The sequence below is a fragment of the Egretta garzetta genome, unplaced genomic scaffold, assembly GCF_000687185.1.
Source record: "Egretta garzetta isolate BGI_Z169 unplaced genomic scaffold, ASM68718v1 scaffold405, whole genome shotgun sequence".
Lineage (NCBI taxonomy): Eukaryota > Metazoa > Chordata > Aves > Pelecaniformes > Ardeidae > Egretta > Egretta garzetta.
In genome coordinates, this window is record NW_009259854.1 from 715022 (window position 1) to 734261 (window position 19240).

At 40.0% G+C, this 19240-nt stretch overlaps 1 protein-coding gene across 1 annotated transcript in view; it reads left to right on the plus strand.

Annotated features, from left to right (window-relative positions):
* The first annotated feature begins 14689 nt into the window (after positions 1-14689).
* The window catches only part of MOCOS (molybdenum cofactor sulfurase), a 197998-nt gene continuing 193447 nt past the window's right edge, over positions 14690-19240 (plus strand). Inside the window, exons 1-2 of the mRNA XM_009639948.1 lie at positions 14690-15096; positions 16911-17020. Of these exons, the coding sequence (XP_009638243.1) occupies positions 14690-15096; positions 16911-17020 (517 nt within the window). The remainder of the gene's footprint in view (positions 15097-16910; positions 17021-19240) is intronic.

A 19240-nucleotide genomic window follows, 5' to 3' on the forward strand; every position in this document is an offset into this window, starting at 1 on the left:
AAATTAAAGATTGCATGAAAAAGGAGCCTTTGCCAGATGCAGACACGATACTTCCCCCCCCCCACCTCCCCGCACATAAACCTGCTAGTGTCGTGTAGCTGGGAAGCTGACCGAACTGATGTTCAGGCAGAACTGTGCATAGGTTATTGCACTCTGCTGCTACTTGATCATAGAGTTTGTGTTCACAATGAAACATTTGATTCGTGAATATAACAGCTTCTAAACGCATTCCCTTAGGAGTGCGAATGTCTGAGAAGTAACACATCGTGGAAGGTGGTCATAAAGTGAAGCAGTACAATAATAATTGTCTTCTTACCACCTTCGCATAGATGTTTAGCGACAGGTACAATGCTGCCGAGACAGCCTAGTAATACAAACGCAGGATGACTGGTTGCCCTTCTAAAAAGAAGGTAATTTCATACTACTACAAGTGAGGAAAAACTTAGGCCGTTTAAATTCATTAGAAGTGAATTGGAAGACTCGCAGGAGGTAAGAAATAAACTGCAAACCATGTAAGATACGTTTTGTGTAGCATGACATTATATGCAAGAGACATTAAAAATGCAAAAGAAACCTTTAAGGGTTGGCTGCAACGGTGTATTTTGAAGATAAAATTAGGAAATAAGGAGAACAATGCATCTGGACTGCACCGCAGCTGACTTTCCTGGTTGCCTGGGCCAGAGCAGCCCCTGTGAGTGGGACTCACAGGCTCCTTTCCATTCTGTTGGTTACAGCTATTTCTGATTTGACTGAGGCATATGCCCGTGCCAGGTTTTTGCCATTAATGACATTAAGCCCTCTGTTTTAAGGATTGTTAACTGTCTAGTTAATGTTCGATCAGTCTTAGTATTTCTTCAAGCTTGCCAAGAGCAGAAATGTAGAAGGAAGGGAAAAAAACAATGTCAGGGTTTTTTCAGTTCATAACAATTTAGGATTTGATGCCATGAAATATTTTCCTTGAGAGGGGTTGATCATGAGTGGTGATTCCCACTTTAGTTGCATTCTTTAAAGCCTCTCAGTGTCTGTGAAACACTGAGCTGATGGAAGAGGGTGGGTGTGAGTAAGGGGGGAAAGGAGACAGATGTCTGGGGACAAAAAGTAAGCTGCTTTAATATTCCCTTTCATACCACAAAAAGCCGTTTCAATAGGAAATTTTATAGCTCATTTTCAAGTTTACTTTTAAATTTCTTTAGAGGGCTAGGGTTTTTTAGTTGGAGAATAGAATTTAAAGTCATCTTTGGGTGATAAGCTACTGCTTGGGTAGAAATCAGACCTTGGGGAGTGAGGAAAGAAGTAATGGTGATTTTGTCAGGAGCTGCCTTATATTCAAGCTCGGGGAAGCTCGTGGGCAGAGCCCAGAAAGCGCCACTGCATGGCAGTGCCTTTTAGCGTGCCCTGCCATGGCCCCAGCTTCATCCGACCCGCTAGGAGAGATGGGGGCACAGAAGACAAAGCCTTCCTGTGGTGCTATAGGAACCCTCCTTGAGATGCAGGCTCTGTAAAAACAAACCCTGCCTCCACCCCCTGTTTTTCACTATCAGCATGCCCAAAGGGTGGGTCTAGTCCAGTGAAATGCTTTCTGAGGGGCGAAGCCATCTATTTCTCCCTTTCATAACTCATTCTCTTGGTTATCCTTAGAAGCCTGTAACAGTATGAGGTTGAGTACTACATGAATGATGAAAAAGTATAAATCCTAGTGAGTTACGCTGAATTTCTTTTTTTACTGAGTTTCCTTTCCATCTGGTGTTTTTCAAGGTTCAGAGAAACCTTCCCCTTCCTGCCCCCAAAATGTCAAATTTTAAAATGCCTGCTTTCGCTGGAATATTTATATAGCTCTAATGAAAGGCAAAGCCAGCTTTTTAGCTCATAGGAGCTGAAGCTACCCATTAAAAAAAATATTATTAAAACCTCCCTTCCTTTAAATGTGTGGACTGTTTCAGAGCTCACAGTGTGTAATGCTTGTTTGGAGGCACTAGGTCGATTCTCCGGGCTTTGCATCGCTGAGCATGACAGCTCCTGAGAGATTAAGTAGCTGTTACCATCAGAACTTTAATCAGGTTTTCTTCCATTTCTGCAAGTACAGAGAAGGGTAGGTGTACTTGTGAAGCGAGCATCACGAGGATTACACTGCAACGCTTCCTGGATAAACTTCAGTGCCACTGAAGTGGAGGAAACAGTACCAAATAATCTCATGACAGCTGTCATGTTTCCAAAAGTGCCTGATCAAATCTTCAAATCTGAATGCTCGGTACCTTGTGGGTACATCCAACAGCTAAGATCAGCCACTTCCACTTCTGCTTTCTTCCTTGCTCGTAGCAGAAATGTGATTATGTACTGGAGCTGATCAAATAGTAGTTAATTTACAATCATCTCACTCAGGTTTTGTATTTTGATGCTACATGTAGAACTACTTATAATGAGTGGGTATTGGGAAGTTAGGGGAAAAGCCTGCCTTTGGCTATTTTTAACCTCTTCAAATGCCTCCTAAGTTACGTGTTTCTAGAATGTACTTTGGCTTTAAAAATTATTAAGTTCTTACATGGATTGTACTGAAAGAGAGTGAGAATTTTTCAGATGAGTAAAATTGATATTTGTAATACAGCTATAAAGAGCTTCTGGACATGAGGGGGGGAGTGGAAGAGAGCTCTCTTGTTTCTTCCTTTAGGACAGATTAATTTTTATACTTTTTTTTTTTAATCTATCTGCCTGACTTGTGGTCTTTCTAGTCACTTTGCGTCTCCATGTGTTTGGGCCGTAGATTGAATTTCACCATGGTTTGAGAACAGAAATAGCTAAATCCAGAGGAGAAAACTTACTGTTCAGGTTCTTAATGTAAATGAGCTGTGGACAATGTTGTGTACGTTGAATCTACTTCACTGCACTGGGTATTCCTTGTGGAGTGACACAGGAGAAAACGGCAGGGTAGTCTAATATAGTCCTCTGGATATAGGTTGGTTGGGGTTCCCAGCTTGTAGACAGGAATATGATGTGAGAAAAAATGAAACACTAGATAAAAAAATCGTATAAGCAAGAACTTATTCCTGTCAAAACTGATTGTCTCTTATTGTCTCTCCACTGAACAGTCATTACAATGGGTATATGTAAAAATATAAACATAAATAAGTATACATAAATGGGTGTATAGATATACATCCAGGAATTTTAGTCTTACTGGTGTGAGAATGCTAAGTGCCTAACAGTCATTTCCCTTAGCAGGAAGAAATAAAAGTGTTTCAATTTGGGAAGGGGGAAGGGAGAAAACTAGAATGGGGTGGGCATGGGGAAAAGTTTACACGTGATGCCTTTCTTATATCACTCTGTTAGCACAAGTTGGAGAAGGGAAGCCTGTACTTTGCTCCTGTAGAAAAAAAAATAATCTGTGTACACTGCGCAATAACTGATCTCATGAGGTTCACTTTATCACTTTAACCTGACTTTCTGTGGAGATAAAGTACCAGATATCTGGTATTTATACAAAACATTGAGGAAGGCTCGCTGTCTGTCTGGAAGCAAACGTTGTCAAAGCAGTTGCCTCACGTGAAACCTGCATCATGTTCTGAGCAGCTGATTGCCTGGGTTCATTCTAGGCTGATTTTTGGGGAGCCATTCATTGTGTTACAGTGGTGACTACACGTCGTAACATCACAATAGGGATCATTCCCATTCTGGTATTTATGGCACCAATTTGGAGAGCAATTTTTAGAACTAAATGGATCTGGAATGAAACATGTAGAAACATTTGCTGTATGCACTGGGTTAGATGAATTCTGTGAGTTATCATTGTGTCGGAGTATTTTGACCAAGATTTTTTCCCCCTTAATTGTTTGAATTTTGGATGCTCTAATTTGAAAGGCGGTTTGAGACATCTGACTGAACCGGATTTACAATGGATGTGATCTTACAGTTCTTTGAAAATCAGGTCCTTCTTGAGGTAACTAACTAAGGACACAAATGAGGGCACTGTAACAATCTTTTTAAAATTTAAGGTGTTATTTGAACATTTGATTTTGTGCTTCCTTTGCTTGGAGTTACAATCTTTTCCCTTACATTTTCCAAGCCCCTGACCCATACCATGGCCTTTCTGTGCTCTACTGGGAACCTTTACTAACTCTTTTAGAAGGTGTTTTTGTTTATGTTTCAGTGTTTCATTTTTACATCTCCTGGGTGATCTTTTTGGTGACAAATGTTCTTGCAGTCTTGCTAAAAATAAACAAGAATTACAAATGAATTTCATCGTAATGACAAACAAATAGCTTTAAAATGCAAGTGATAAGAACCAAACATCTTATTGTTGCCTTCAGCATACTTGCTTTGGGGGAATATGGTAATATTATGTCCACAAGTAGAAATTCAACAAAAAGCAGGAATTTTCAGGAGCTCATTATGGAAACTCAATACTATTCTGTCATGTTACTTCTAGTTATAGTTTTAGACTAGCAAGTCTGAGGAAGTATTTGAAAATTAACAGCACAGAAATCAGCTCTGAAACATTAGCAAATTACTATTATTTTTCCATTTATGATAATACTGTTCATTATTAATTTGATCAGTCATTGACATAAATAATGTTCACCTCACTTAAAATTCCTCTCTGTCCTCAATTCATGTTACAGAATCAATTCCTGAATTTCTTAGCTTGCATAACTCTCAACTTGCCCCCTGACATCCTTTGCTCTTGTAAGGAGCAGTTGTGTTCAGCAGTCTCTGATTTGCACAGCATCGGTAGAAGTGGTCTATAAATTAGTGCTCATATTCAGGATCCAATCCTGTAGTCAGTATTGGAGGCAGAATATGCTATGTGTGTTTTTATCTAGATAGTATTTTCAAGTATCTTGTGTCATAAACTGAGTAAAATATGTTGTATGAATGTTGTGTCTGATATTGTCATTCATTCAAATATGGTAAGATTTTGTGGGGAAAGACCTTGATTTTTAACTGCATAATGCTTTCTCAGCTGCCTTGAGGCAAACCACAATTGCTGGTGTTATGGCAGAGTTGTGATTTTAAGCTCAGAGTTCAGAGATTAGGAAAACTGTGAAATATTTGTTTTTCCATGCATAATCTTCTATTCATTCTCAGGGCTAGTCTAGTGTTAATGAGGCCATTTGTATTGAGGACTTTGAATAATTTATGGTGAAATTTTAATTCTCTTTCGTTTCTGATGTCCTTAGTACTGACAGAAGCCCTTTAAATGAGAGGAATTATACCATGATTTAGTGAAGTGCAGCAAAATATTCTTTAGGTGTATGGTTATAAAATTGGGATAAAGTTGTAATTGCTTTATTGCTGGGTCTGTAAAAAAAGAGGAGCAACTCCAAAACTCATTTTTGTAGGCAAAAGTATCCATCAGAAGGTTGCTACCAAACATTAAATTCTGTGTATTTGTATCAGTAGTGTCAGTCTTATTATTGGGTTCAAGATGCTTAGATATTTGTATTCTCTTAGGGAATACTAGCATAAATCAGATTAACTTCACAGGTGCCCTAAACCCTACTTTTGTTTAAACATAGAGCACTGCAATAAACAAAGTAAATTTGCAAAGGAGTACTTGACTGAATGGACTTGTGTTGAACTGAACAGCGTTAGAAGTCAGTCCCCTGTACTGAAATGCAAATTCATTGAAGTTAGAAGTCTGCCTAACTCTCTTCAAAGATATCCACCAGTTAACTGTGGTTAGCATAGATATTTTAGATACCTTTGGTTTGGTCTGTCTTATTTGGGGGAGAGGGAGGGGGCGCTTAAGGTGAAGTATCTTTTCTTTCTTTAATAAAAAAAGCTCTGGCAAAAAAACCCAACTTTGGTATGTTACCAAAATTGTTATTGTTTTTGTTGAGTGTTGATGCTGTTCTGTAGACCTTGATTTTGATTAAGTGAGACTGAAAGCAGGTGTGGTGACTTGTAGGGTAACTGTTTGCCAAAAATATCAAAATGTGCAGTCAGAGAAGTGGTAGAGAAGGCGGAAAAGAGCTGGAAGGGGAGAGAGTCTCCAGATTCACATCTGCTTTTCCTTATGTTCTGCTACAAGAAGCAACATGAAAACACTAATTACCCTCTTAAGGGGATACTTATGTACATATATTCATATACCCATCTCAGTACTACATACAGTGGTATATTTCTGCATATTTGTAAATAACGATGTATAATATGTGCTTAGGGGAAACACTCAATCACCTGAATGACTTGAATACATTTCTGGAGCAGTTCTTTGTTTGATGTAACTGACTCTAGTAAGCTGATTTATGTCATTTTGAGATTCTGTTGTTGTTACCTGTTATTGTAGCCCTCCTACTCCTTTTGTTGATGGATTATTAAAAATCTTGCGCTTTTTTAATTGATTCCTCTACTTCCAGAGAGAGCATGCAGAGCCCAGAGGCCGAAGATGTCCTGTAGATGCCATATGAGGAGTTAGCAATATGAGCAGCCCAGCATATCTTATTCCAGAAAGGAAAATTTCACTTTTTTCAAAGGTCATTTAAGCTTCTGTGCAGATCATAACCCAGCTCTTTAACTTGGCCTGGAACCAAAAAGGTAATCAGTGCCGTATGTTTAGGAAACGCTGATTATAATGTATTTGTTAATGGTTTAACTCATACAGAGTTCAGCAGAGCCTCATAATTACCTCAAAGGCTCTGAATCAGACCTTGATGCATGTTCTTATGTTTGAATGGAGCCTGCTTTTCTTCCGCAAAGTTGAGGTCTCTGTGACCTGAAGGCAAAGTTCTGCTCTGGTTATTCATTGTAGTACAGATGGAAACTCAATCACGCTTCACTTGGGTTCCTTTTTAACCACTGGACTTGGTAAAAGACATTTTTTTGTCCCATTGCAGCCCTTCAGAGGTCAGAGAACCTCACCTCTGAACTAACGTCTGTACTCAATGCGAGGTAATGCCTGTGGAAGAATCACAAAATCCTCCTCCTAAACAGCTCTGTGGCAGTAACCAGCAGTGGATTTTTGCTGCCCAAAACTAGAGTCAAAGTAATGACCAAACCTCCAAAAGCTGTGTCACATGGTAACACATGGACCCTTAGAAAGAGGGCCATAAATTACGTGCTTGTGTCCACAGCTCAAGTGATTTCTACTTTTGTTTTGGTAAGCTGTAACATGCCGGATGTCAGTGAAGTTAAAAAACCCAGAATATCTGGAAGCTGCATGCTGTTATTCCTTTTAAAAGCAGGCCTGCCTTAGGTAGGATCTCTCTCACACACTGCTGCGTTCAGGCCTGGTCAACAGGAAGCCGCTATTTTGGTACTTTTGTCAGAACTAGTTAACAGTGCTCTGCAGCTGCTGTACTGTTTCAGAATTAAAACCTGTGGTTTACTATAACATTATTTTTTGATACATGTACTTTTTCATTCCTTGCGTATTCCTGGAAATGGTTGTTGAAGACATTGATCTATGCTTGGGAAGACCCCTGATAAACAGAAAGCAAGCTGTAGAAACTAAGTTAGGCCAAATGTAAGGTATTAACAGAACATTTATGCCAATGTATAATTACATTCCTATTAAATTGTTGACATAAACCTGTTTGTGTCTCTTAGATTTTTTTTTTTTTTGAGTGGGAAAAATCTTGTTTTCCAATTAGGTGATTCTTTTTGTACTGAAGTATTACAGTGTTTGTGGAGGTGTTAGGAAATTACAGTCAGACCTGAAAAATCTTACAAAATAATTCTCATTTCAAAAAAATCCAAAAATAAGAAATAAATTTATTTAGTAAGTTGTATTATTGATGTCTGTATATTTAATGTATTCTGTGAACTTCAGCAGTGGGAAAGCAATTGAGCATAATCTTACCATTTAGATTGGTCTGTTTATAGTTGAGTAAGTTTTACTTGGGGTAGCAGCTTGGATCAAATTACTACAAAGTAAAAGTTAAACTGGCTTGCTTTGTGGGGAATCGGTGGCAAAAGATTTTATGATGGCAAAATGGTTAGATTAACTCAATACATATGCACTAGAAAAGCTTATACATATTTTTTCATGCATACTTCCTATCTCCCCAATTAAATAACAGATTTCTGTGTCTTATTAAAATGAAATTCCCACCATACACTATATTAAATCTTAAGTAGTTTACTCGGAAGTGATACTGAAACTCCTATACTTAACATTTTTCCCACTGTAGAAAGCACACTCAAAAATTGTTGCTATCTCCTGTTTGTGGTTTCAGTTTATGTTGGTGACTGGTTGCTGGTGAAAAGGTGATACAGGAGATCTTGGTCAAGCATGTATACATGGACTTTTCAAGCATTAAACCTCTCCCTGGTTTAGTAATGCTGTTTTTTCTGACTACCAGAACAATTAGGAGTGCAAACCAGGTAAGGAGTAACAGTTAGGAGTGTAAGCCAAGAGATACGGATGTATTGGTCTGAGAAGATATTTTTCCAGTAAAGTTAGAGAAAAATATTCTAGCTTTCCAGGATTCTGAGATCTTATTCTGCAATGTGCATTCTGCTGCCCCACTCCATGCTCTCCAACCATCTATCCTCCCACCTGAGAAAGCACTTCCAGTTGGAAGAGGTGCCACTGGGATTGGAATGGGTTGTCAGGCTTATCATGCATTAGAAGTAAAGGAAGATGGAATTTTTAGCCAGATCAATTGAAGAGGTGCTACAGGTTTGTTGAGGGAGAAAACCTATTGAGAATGAGGGGGTGAAGATAGGTATTAAAGCAAAAAAATGCTGACATGGGAAATAGGAGAATACACTGACCGTGGGGAAAAAAAATAGTCCAGAGGTTCAGATGTAGTTTCTTACTAGGAGGATGCAAATCTGAAGCACCATTCTGGTTTGAGCAAGGTAGACTAATAACCTACCGATTTTTCAGATGGAAGTAGCTTGGTTGATAAGTGTCGTCACCAATTGTAGCAGTACTCCCCATGGACCAGGAGAATCTTAGACCTCTCATTTTATGATAGTGGGGTTCTGGCCAACAGTCCTCACTTTCTTCATTTCGCAGTCTTTGAATTTACATACAGTTCCTCTTGGTGACATGGTTATTTGGTTTTATGTGTTTGTCTCCGAAAGGTAGTCCTAACTTATGCTGAAGGGAAACTTCTGTTTCTCTTATGCTTATATTCCTGAAGTTGATCTTTGCTATCTGTTCCTGGCAACAGACTATTTGCTGGATGGTATAAATAAATCGAGGGCTGTAACTGTCTGTGGGGAACCTTGTGTTAAGAACTTCCACTTCATTACTGGTTTGCAGTAGCAGCCTCTTTGCTGGAAAAAGCCAGCAGAGGGAGGTGCCGTTGCATTTGCCAAACGAGGCATTACACGTGGTCTTGTCATCGAGAAGAAATGCCAGCTGGGAAGTGCTTCTGTAGGGCCTTACAGTTGGGGTATCTGATTTTGCTGTCTGTCATTCACTGTTCATTGCATGTACCAGTTCTCATGCGGGCGTTTAATTATTTCTGTGGTTGCATGTTCAAGCCAAGGCTCTAGCTCTCAGAAGCGCATAGTGATTTGAGTATTTCTGTGTAATGAAATGAGTTTTAAGAGAAAATGGAGAGGAAAAGTGTTACTTTCTGTTGTTCTGTTATTTTGAACTTAGTTTGTCTTCTCGTAGTGTTTTTGGAAAACCATGAAATAATTTAAAAGGCCTATATGTCACTGCACGTTTCATTTGATATATTTTGCAGGGAATATTTAGAGTCACTAATTTGTCCTAGATTTTATATGAATCCAGTTAATTCAGGTCACAGAGCAAGAAATAGAACTGACTTGAAAAGTCAGTTTCAAACATTATCTTGACACGTTTTTGTAAGCCTGTGGCAGTTTTATGGAAAGAATGGGAAGCCAAGTAGAGCAGGAGAATGCTGCTAGAATATTTAGCTAATGATTGCTGTTATAAATTATTATTATTAAGATTCCCTAAACATTGCTTTTCACCGTTGTGTTTTCATCTGCAGTGGAAATTCTGAATGCCTCTTTCCTACACAAAAGTGAATGTTTCTGTGAAAATTTCAGTAAAACCAACAAAAGCATTTTCCAGTGATAGAGGAATGGGGAATATGTTCTCTTTCAACTCTTCTTTCATTTGATCAATTGCATCAGAGAGAAAGGGGAAAAAAAAAAAAAAGAGTCTGAAAGATGGTAGTATGTTCGCTAGGGAGGTGTGAAAGCTAGGTTTGGTTTGGGTGAGCTACAGTTGTTTGAAGACTTGCATAAATATGAATCACTTGTGATTTATATTTAATCCAAAGATGACAAGATGGTCGGCTGCAGTATGTTATTCATATGTAGCTGAGGTACCTCTGATTCATGCCTACAAGTAAGGCTTCAGCTGTTCTGGAACACAAGCCGTTAAAGGTGTCTGTGGAAATAGAATCACTGACTGCAGTCAATATTTAATCATGCCCCAGCGAGCAAAAAGTGAGCACTGAATAAAGCTGTGTTTTAGAGGTAGGCCACATGGACGAAGGTGGGTGCTGATTGATCCCTTTACTGCGGTCTCATTTAGCACAGGAGCTGGAAAATGATGAAATTTGATGGCATGTAATTTTTTTTTTTCTGCAGCTGTGAACGATACATTTCATAGGGTTGGATGTGACTTCTTAATAAATGTGAAATCCTTGCTTTCTTCGCGCTCACATAGACCTCAATACCAGTAAGCTGTAAACTATAAGCTGCAAGTATGGGGCTTATGTACACAGAATAGTGCCAGTGCTTACTGGAATAACCCTAGCCACCTAAATAGCTTTTGTGGAGTTGGTGTGGCCCAGGTTGAGGAGTACAGCAAGCAAAGAGGGGGTATGGTATTGACTGTAAACAATTTTAATGTTCTGTCTGCCTTGCTGTAGGTAATAGTGAAATGGGAGCAAATAATGCAAGCCAATAGCACATGGAGAAAAATAATGGAAACTTATTACGGAGAAATGTAATTGCACATTTCATGCTTTGATTTTGGTAATCAGTCTGTCAAGTCAAACACTAAAATACATTAATTAAACACCAGTTTCTCACAGAACTCAGTAACTTGTTAGCAGCCCTTAAAATATTGCTACCATTATCCAGCTTGCTCACAGTCCAGTGCGGATCAGCATTTGGCAGTCAGGTCAAGCTGTGATTATACAAATTGAGGAACTTGGTGGACCGGCAGTGGGAAGCAGGACGTGCCCCATGGCTGTGGGCTGACTGCTGCGTTACTTCACTGGGCCTGTAGCAATTAAGTCAAATCATGCTGAGGAACAGTGTCTCCTTTAACTGCGTGGTAACTATTGGGCTTCGGGCATCTATGCCCTTGTCCATCAAGCACTATGCTTATGTGGTCTTTTGAAGAGTTCCCTGGCCCTAAGCAAGGGAAACAAAACATTACCTTGTCTAGCAGAGCAGGAGTGTTTAGGTGAAAGGCACGTTGTTATTCAGAAAACATAGTCTGGTTTTAATAGCTTTTGTCTAAATTGATGCCAAACAGGAACTGAGGGTACCGATAACAATATTCACTAAATCATAGAATCGTTTAGGTTCAAAAAGACCCTTAAGATCATTGAGTCCAACCATTAACTTTACACTGCCAAGCTCACCACTAAATCGTGTCCCTAAGCACCACAACCACAGCCTTTCCCTCGTCAACTAGGCGGGTCACCTGGTCATAGAAGGAGATCAGGTTGGTCAAGCAGGACCTGCCTTTCATAAACCCATGCTGACTGGGCCTGATCACCTGGTTGTCCTGGACTTGCTGTGTGATGGCACTCAAGATGATCTGCTCTATGACCTTCCCTGGCACTGAGGTCAGACTGACAGGCATGTAGTTCTCAGGATCCTCCTTCTGGCCCTCCTTGTAGATGGGCATCATATTTGCTAACCTCCAGTCAGCTGGGACCAACCCAGTTAGCCAGGATTGCTGAGAAATGATTGAAAGTGGCTTGGTGAGCAGTTCTGCCAGCTCCCTTAGGTTTAAGGTTTAATGTTTAAAGTTTAATCCTGAAAATATCCAGCAAAGGCAAATATCAAGCCATATTAGTTTGGTTTTTTGGTTTGGTTTGTTTTTTTTTTTTTTTTTTTTTTTTTTGTAAGGTACTTCATTAGTGGTTTTGCAGAACCAGGATCTTTGTCTATACAGTGTGTGGCCATATCATGCCCTGTGTTATTGTGAGATTTCAGTCACTTGTGTAAAGGTTGTATGTATTACATAGTTAAAGCTACTTTTGACAGTTAATTTCAGAGCATCCCTGAGGGGAGCTAAATTCTCACACAGTCAATGGAAAGAGGGAACTGCCTCTAAAGGCATCTGATTTAGATGACTACAATAACCTGAAGTACCTGATGGGGTACTCCTGTTAAAACCTCACTGTGTCCAAATGATATCACACTTGTCTACAACCTCTGTAGAGCACTCTCCTCCCTATTTTGTCACTTGGTTGTTCCAGTTTTCTCTTGCTTTTATTTTGGTGTATGAAAATCTCTCATATTTATCTTTTGACAGATAATGCTTTATTTTGCCTTCAGCTTGTTTTCATATGATCTATTTCATACTGGGTTTGTTAATATTGCTGTACTTAAGATATATGCTGTCTCCCCAGGGCATTGGCTGTATCTACTTTCCAAGTAATATTGTATATATAATCCCACTGAATTGCAATTATATCCGCCAATCAAAATTCATGACTTTGTACAGTTGCTGCCTTGTAACTACACATTTCATTCTTCATTATGAAACTTTTGCAAATGTACCTGGCAGCCTGTAATCAGCTGAAGTGCAGGAATTCTGAAGTGTCAGGGCTGTGAGAAATAATCTGTGAAGCCACAGTGCAGGTTGGCTTGTTTTGGTGACTGTAGTAGAATCACAGGATGGCAAAAGGTTAAGGAGGTGGACACGGGGCAGCCACATGCAATGTAGGTAAATAATTGGTTATTTTTGGAGGTGATACTCGGTCACTAACTTCAGAAATGTATAGCACCAAGAACAATTTCAGGGATTAAAAGAGCAGATTACATAATACCAAAGTAGTAGTAGTTTAGCCAGACAGGAGCTGGGTGACCAGGCATGAGTTTACAGGTGGGGTGTGAAAGAGCAGAGAGCTTACCCTCCATGGGACAGCAGGCTATTGTAGGGTGTGCATCCATGGTCCCTCTGTGCTCCCCTCCCTCTAGACTCTCCTCTGGGTGGTAGGAGTATACATAGCCTAATAATTCCTAAAAGATTTAAATAAAGACATAACCTCCTTATTCTGGTCTCAGTTCATCACGACGTCTTTAACTTTCTTCAAAATTAGGCAGAATTGCCTTTTAGGAAAGCATGCTTTTGTCAGGAGCAGGTATTTTGGCTCCAAAAGGTTAATCCAGGTAATTTCCTCTTGCCTTGTGTGTTGTGCAGGCAGTCAGACTGTGTATAGTCCGGTGTTCTCTCCTGCCCTTGAACTCTAATTTTAAAATGCTCCAAATTAAATTATCATTATCTTTTTTCATTTAAAAGATAGGAAATTTTCTGTTAAACCAAATGGTCCTCTGGCATTTCTGAGGCTGTACGTGCATGTGCACTCATGAAGTTTTACAAAGAGCCAAGGCAGGCACGCAGAGGTGGCGGATGCCTTATCAGGGGGGGAATTGTAGCACAGAAGAAGCACAGAGAGCTGGGCTGGGGCTTTCTTCAGCAGGACAGGCTGGCCCACGTTGGTTCCCAAAGAGCTCCCCATGTAAAATTAATCTGCAAGAATATTAGCATGTGAATATTACAGCTTATGAACTGATACTCTTGCTGAATAACTTTCCATAACTAATGCCAACACATTGAATGGTTTTCAATACTCCTATAAAAAAACTACTTCTGAAATATGATTTTATCAAATAGTTGGTATATTATTAGATCAATGAAGTCAGTTACACATTCCAAACATAATAGTATGTAAATTAAACTAAAAGTTAATTTTACATTTTCCCCGAGCAATGAAACCACGTCCTGATAGATACTGCATTTTAATTTTCTTTTCGTTGATCATATTATATTTTCTTTCTCCTTACTTTCTGTAAACAGTATAATTTCGTAATTGCTGACAGCCTATATACTAAATACCACAGTGAAACAGGGGGAACTGTATTATTCTGTATATACTGACAAATCTCTTTGGTTAATGTGCGTTCAATAAAGTTAAAATTGCAAGTGTTATTAAACCAGGGGAAAAGCACAATGAAAGTTATTAATGTTCTTTTCTTTGCTGGTGTTATGCATGTGCCACATTTTTTTTCTTCCTTCTAAAAATACAGTTTTACTGAAATAAGACGGGAAGGGAAAAACTACAGCGTTAAAGATGTTTGTTTCAGTGCAGTCTCAAATGATGGGAGAGCCTATTTCTTTTCTTGGGCAATCGAGCAAGTATGAAATGCCGTTCTGTCTTTTCAGTTAAACAGCGGCATTAAAGATAAAATAAAAGTTTAAGAATTAATAATTTTTCCTTCCTCAGCCAAATGTCCTCCCACATTTCCAAAGTAATATACCCAGAGGAGGAATTTAAAAAAGTGACCCATTGGTTTTTTTTACTTCCGTTTCACAGAACTGCAATATCGTACTCCATAATTAGCTACATCATGAATCAAATTGAAAAAAACACTTATGGGGCCTTTACCTAGGGCCATTTTAGTCCGCTGTTGCCTCACAGGAGCGTGGGTCGGGATGGGAAGTACCCACCCCCTTGCCAGTGGATGGTTTGTGTTTGAGGAGCCTCAGCCAGTTGCCTGCTTTTTGCTCGCGATGTGCGATTGTGGTATCACTCCTGTGCCATCAGCCTCCTTCGGGCTGGAAGAATCCAAAAAAGGCAGCTGTCTGCCTCCAGAGGAGCATCACGGGGCTGTGCCTGTGCTGCCCGTAAGAGCTCATGAGCCGAGCGGCCTCTCCGTGCGGGCTCTGTTGAGAGGGAGTGTTGGCCGGGATGGTTGCCTCCAGGACGGCAATCTTTCCCCGCCGTTTCTGCCTCAGGGTTGCCTCTTCCCTTCCTCTGCTCTAGGGCTGCCTCTCCCAGCTGTAGCCAGTGACCATGGGTTGTTTATCGCCCTGACCACTGCCATGAACTGGGCCCTCATGTTGGTGCCTGTGGCTGTTACCCCCTGCTTCAACTCCACCTCAGAGCAGAGGCGTTCGGGGCTGCGCAGCAGGCCCAGGTCTCAGGCGGGCAGTGCGCCGCAGGGCAGCCACAGGGAGCCTGTGACCTGCTGGAGGGGAAGCTGCCATCCCCTTGCTGCCATCTCCTTGCTGGTGCCCACTTGCTGCCATCCCCTTGCTGGTGTCCCCTTGCTGGTGTCCCCTTGCTGCCATCCCCTTGCTGCCATCCCCTTGCTGCCATACCCTTGCTGCTGTCCCCTTGCTGTTCCCCTTGCTGCAGTCCCCTTGCTGCAGTCCCCTTGCTGGTGCCCCCTTGCTGGTGCCCCCTTGCTGCCATCTCCTTGCTGCCCTCCCCTTGCTGCCATCTCCTTGCTGCCGTAGCCCTTGCTGACTGAGGCCATGCTGCTCTGCCGGGCAGGGGCCTGGCTGTGTCTCCCCATGACACAGTGTGCCTCTTGCCCTCCAAACCCGCTGTGTTTTGGGGGCAAGCCATGAGGCTGTAACCTCTCTTGTCAGAAACTGGGCCAGATGGGCCACCATATGCATTTTGACCCCTGTATGCTTGTATGTGCCGCTTCATACTGCTTGGGAGAAACTATCTAGGATCAAAAAAAAAAAAGTAAAAACCTGAAAAGTCTGTACATCTAATGAATCGATCCATTTTTGCCACCCTCCTCCCCTCAAATCACCTCAAAACACTTGACTAACTTCAAGCCATCATTAAAAATTCTGCTTTTGCTAGACGCTGTAAGTGAGGAAATCTTAAGGCAGGGGGAGGGCTTTTCTCTTTCAAAAATAGGAGAAGGGATGGGTGTCCAGACTGCTTTTATCATCAGTGCTGCCTCACGTCTTTACCTACCGAATCACTGCTACAGCAACATAATATATCATTATATATATTTCCAAGTGTCAAGGCTTCTTGTGTAAAGCTTAACTCGGTTTTAAATCCCTGTGGAAAAGGAAGGGCTTTAAAATACTTAATAAATTCTAATCTTAATCATATTCATCATTATTAAAATTTGAAATAGGTTGAAATACTTCAGGTAAGTGAAATGAAAAAACTAATAAAGGGCATGAAACACACTGGAGAAATGGAAGAATAATTGCTGAAGATTAAGAAATCTAAAATGGCCAAACATGAAGAAGCCTTCATTTCCAATAAGCTTTTATTTAAAAGTTTTGCAATAGCTTAATAATGTAAAAGGAGATTTTAAAAATGAATTGACTGTTAAGTGCAGCAGAGTGGCAAGAAATATTTAAATACATTAAAACTTAAACTAGTCCTGTCTTTGGGCTTCAAGCATGATTTAGGCCTTGTCCATTCTTGAGAGAGTTGCTTCATCTGCCAGCAAGGGAGGCAACACTGCTATTGTTGGTGCTATTAATAATAATTACGATCATTGTGGTAATAGTAGTTTTCATAATAAGTAGTGCCGAGGAGTAACAAGGTACCGTGGCTGAAGACACCAGCTTGCTCAGTCTTGTATATGCAGAATAAAAAGATTTTTCTCTTCCAAAGAATGTGTAATCTAAACATGAAAGGAAGGACCTCTTAAAATATTTTGGTTTTAATTAAAAATTATAAAGATGCAAACAAAATGTTGGGCTTCTATTGTATCCTTCTTTTTTTTTTTTTGCTAGTGAATGAAAAATGCCTTGCTGTGGATATTGCCTGACTATTGGAATGTATTTGAGAAGTGTTTTTTGAGACCTGTAGAGACCTCTCAGTCAGGCAGAGAAATATCATACCCCGGGAAGTTTGGGGAAATGGACTCTTTATGTGGGGTACTGTGCTAGGGGTGTTTGAGTGGTGCACTTCACAATGTAGTCTGTGGGAGAAAAGGGAGTTAAATATTTAAAAAATTGAATCGAGTAATTTTATTTTTATTTCAGGGATTACTTACCTTGACCATGCTGGTTCAGCACTTTTCCCAGAGAGTCTACTTAAAGCTTTTACTGATGACCTCAGAAACAACGTTTATGGTAAGTGCAAAACAGTGTTCCCATTAGTCTTCTCGAGTTTCCATCTAAACAGATCAGAACTGTGCCTCTTGAGTTGTTGGAAGAGTACTTCTGTGGGGTTTTTAACACTGCTATAGAGTAGTTGGAAGAGCAGTGATTTTACAAAGGAGTCATAGTCCCCTTGTGTCATCCCAGCTTTGTTCTTTGGTGGCCAAGGACATGTCTGTGTTGGCGAAGAAGAAAAATCAGAGCATGGCTGTTGCCCAGAGGTTAGGGCAACCTGCTGGGGATAAACAAATACAATGTATCTCTGAGCACTGTTTGTTCAGTCTTTTTTTTTCCACCAAAATGCAAAAACAATTTCTTAAGCAAGGACTAGAATCCAGAACCACCCCCTTTCTCAGTGAGAGTCATCACAGGGAGCTTATACTGTGGCTCAGTATAAGCATTTTTTTTAGAAGAAAGCTTAGCTCAAAGATCCAAAGTGAATTTAGGCAGGGAATAGGTGCTATACCTCTCCCAGGCTATTAGACTTAGGTGCATACTCGGAAAAAAGGACGCGTATAGCCAAAGCAATCTTGCATATAAGAATGTGATTAAGAATATCTACAGAATTGTGCGATATCTGGGTGGAAATTTAGCTATTGCAGATGTGGACGTGGGCACTTCAGCACCACCTACAAGTACTTTGTTGCCAGATCTTCTACTTAAAACTTTCATCTCTTTCAAACATTATTGTCTAGCAGAGAACCACACACTGAATGTGCTTTTATACAACGGCAGCAGCATCCATTCTTTAGGAAAGATTGTTACTGTGTGAGACAATTTACATTGGAGTGATTCATGCCCAACAAGAAAAAAAATGTACTTTACAGTCTTATCTATATATGCTATGAGTAGTCCCACTGAAGTAATCAAAGTTTCTTATTATGTGTTACTATCTGAGGGCTATGTGTCCCTTTTGCTAGTTTTGTGCCTTCCTTGCGCTCTCTGATACATACAGCAAAGTGATTCCTCACTTGGGAACTAGGTACCACTGCATTAAAAGAAACCTGTGGTCACTCAAGCACCAGCGCACGTGGGCTTTCACCTGGGTGAACCACCTGAGAGTTCTGGGTGGTTTTCATTTTCAGCGTGCCATTGTACTTGTCATTTCCCCCTCTTTTGTTTTCTGAATGCTGGCAGGCCAGGATCCAGAGAGGGGATTTAAGTTCCGCTACGCAATAGATGTTGTTCTTGATAGGGACAGGGTTTTTTGCTGTTATAACAAGATTCGTTGATTTGATTACATTCAAAATCTCCTATTCAGGTGCATGTCAGTGATATTAAAACTAATGCTCTGTCACTACAGCCATTATAAAGTGAAATGTGTGCACTCCGATCTTAGTTATTTCAAACAGCATTGGGCTCAACTCTTATAATAAGTACCATCTGTGGCAGAAAAAAAATTAAATTTGTGAATCAATTGAGTGCTTGTGAATAAAAATGATAGTGCTGCCAGTTTGGAGCAGATCTGCGTAGTACATATAATGCTATAGGAGAACAAACTGTATCTTTTTTAATACTGCTTTAATCTAAAATGATAACGAGAGCTCTAGTATGGTTAAATCTCTTTTTTTTTCGGTTACATCTCTGATGCTCTGAGGGCAGTAGCTGTTGTGTAAAAAGAGTTAATTTAACAGACACAGATATGAGTGAAGAGGGAGTTTGACTTGCAGCTTTTTTTATTTTCTTAGTCCAAAGAACTGCAGTTTAGCTGTTGCATGTGTAAATGAGGGAAAGGAATGTAAGTAAGAGAGATTCTCGCTTCTAAATTGAGAATATTTGAATTGGAAATTACAGAAATGCAACATCAGACATGAAAAGTCTATGTATTAGATTTTGGGTTTGAGCTCTAAACTTATTATTCTTTTTAACAACTTCACTCAATAACTTTCAGCAGGGTAATTTCAAAATTTTAAAAAGAAAGTAGCTAATATTGCAGCCTACTGCAAAAACTGGATTAATATAGTAATTTTTTTCTTGTTCTCTTTCCAAACTGTTTAGGCATGTTCTTTAAGCATTTTCTAATAGGAAAGTGTGCTGTGGCTGTGTGGATATTGCTGTAATCTTTTTTGCTCAAAAAGATAAATTCATGTCCTTCTTATGTGCTGTCTTAATTGTTAATACATGCCTATGCTGAGCTGTGCTAAGGTGGCTACTAATTTATATTTTCACGAGCTGCCTGAATTTCAGACCGTA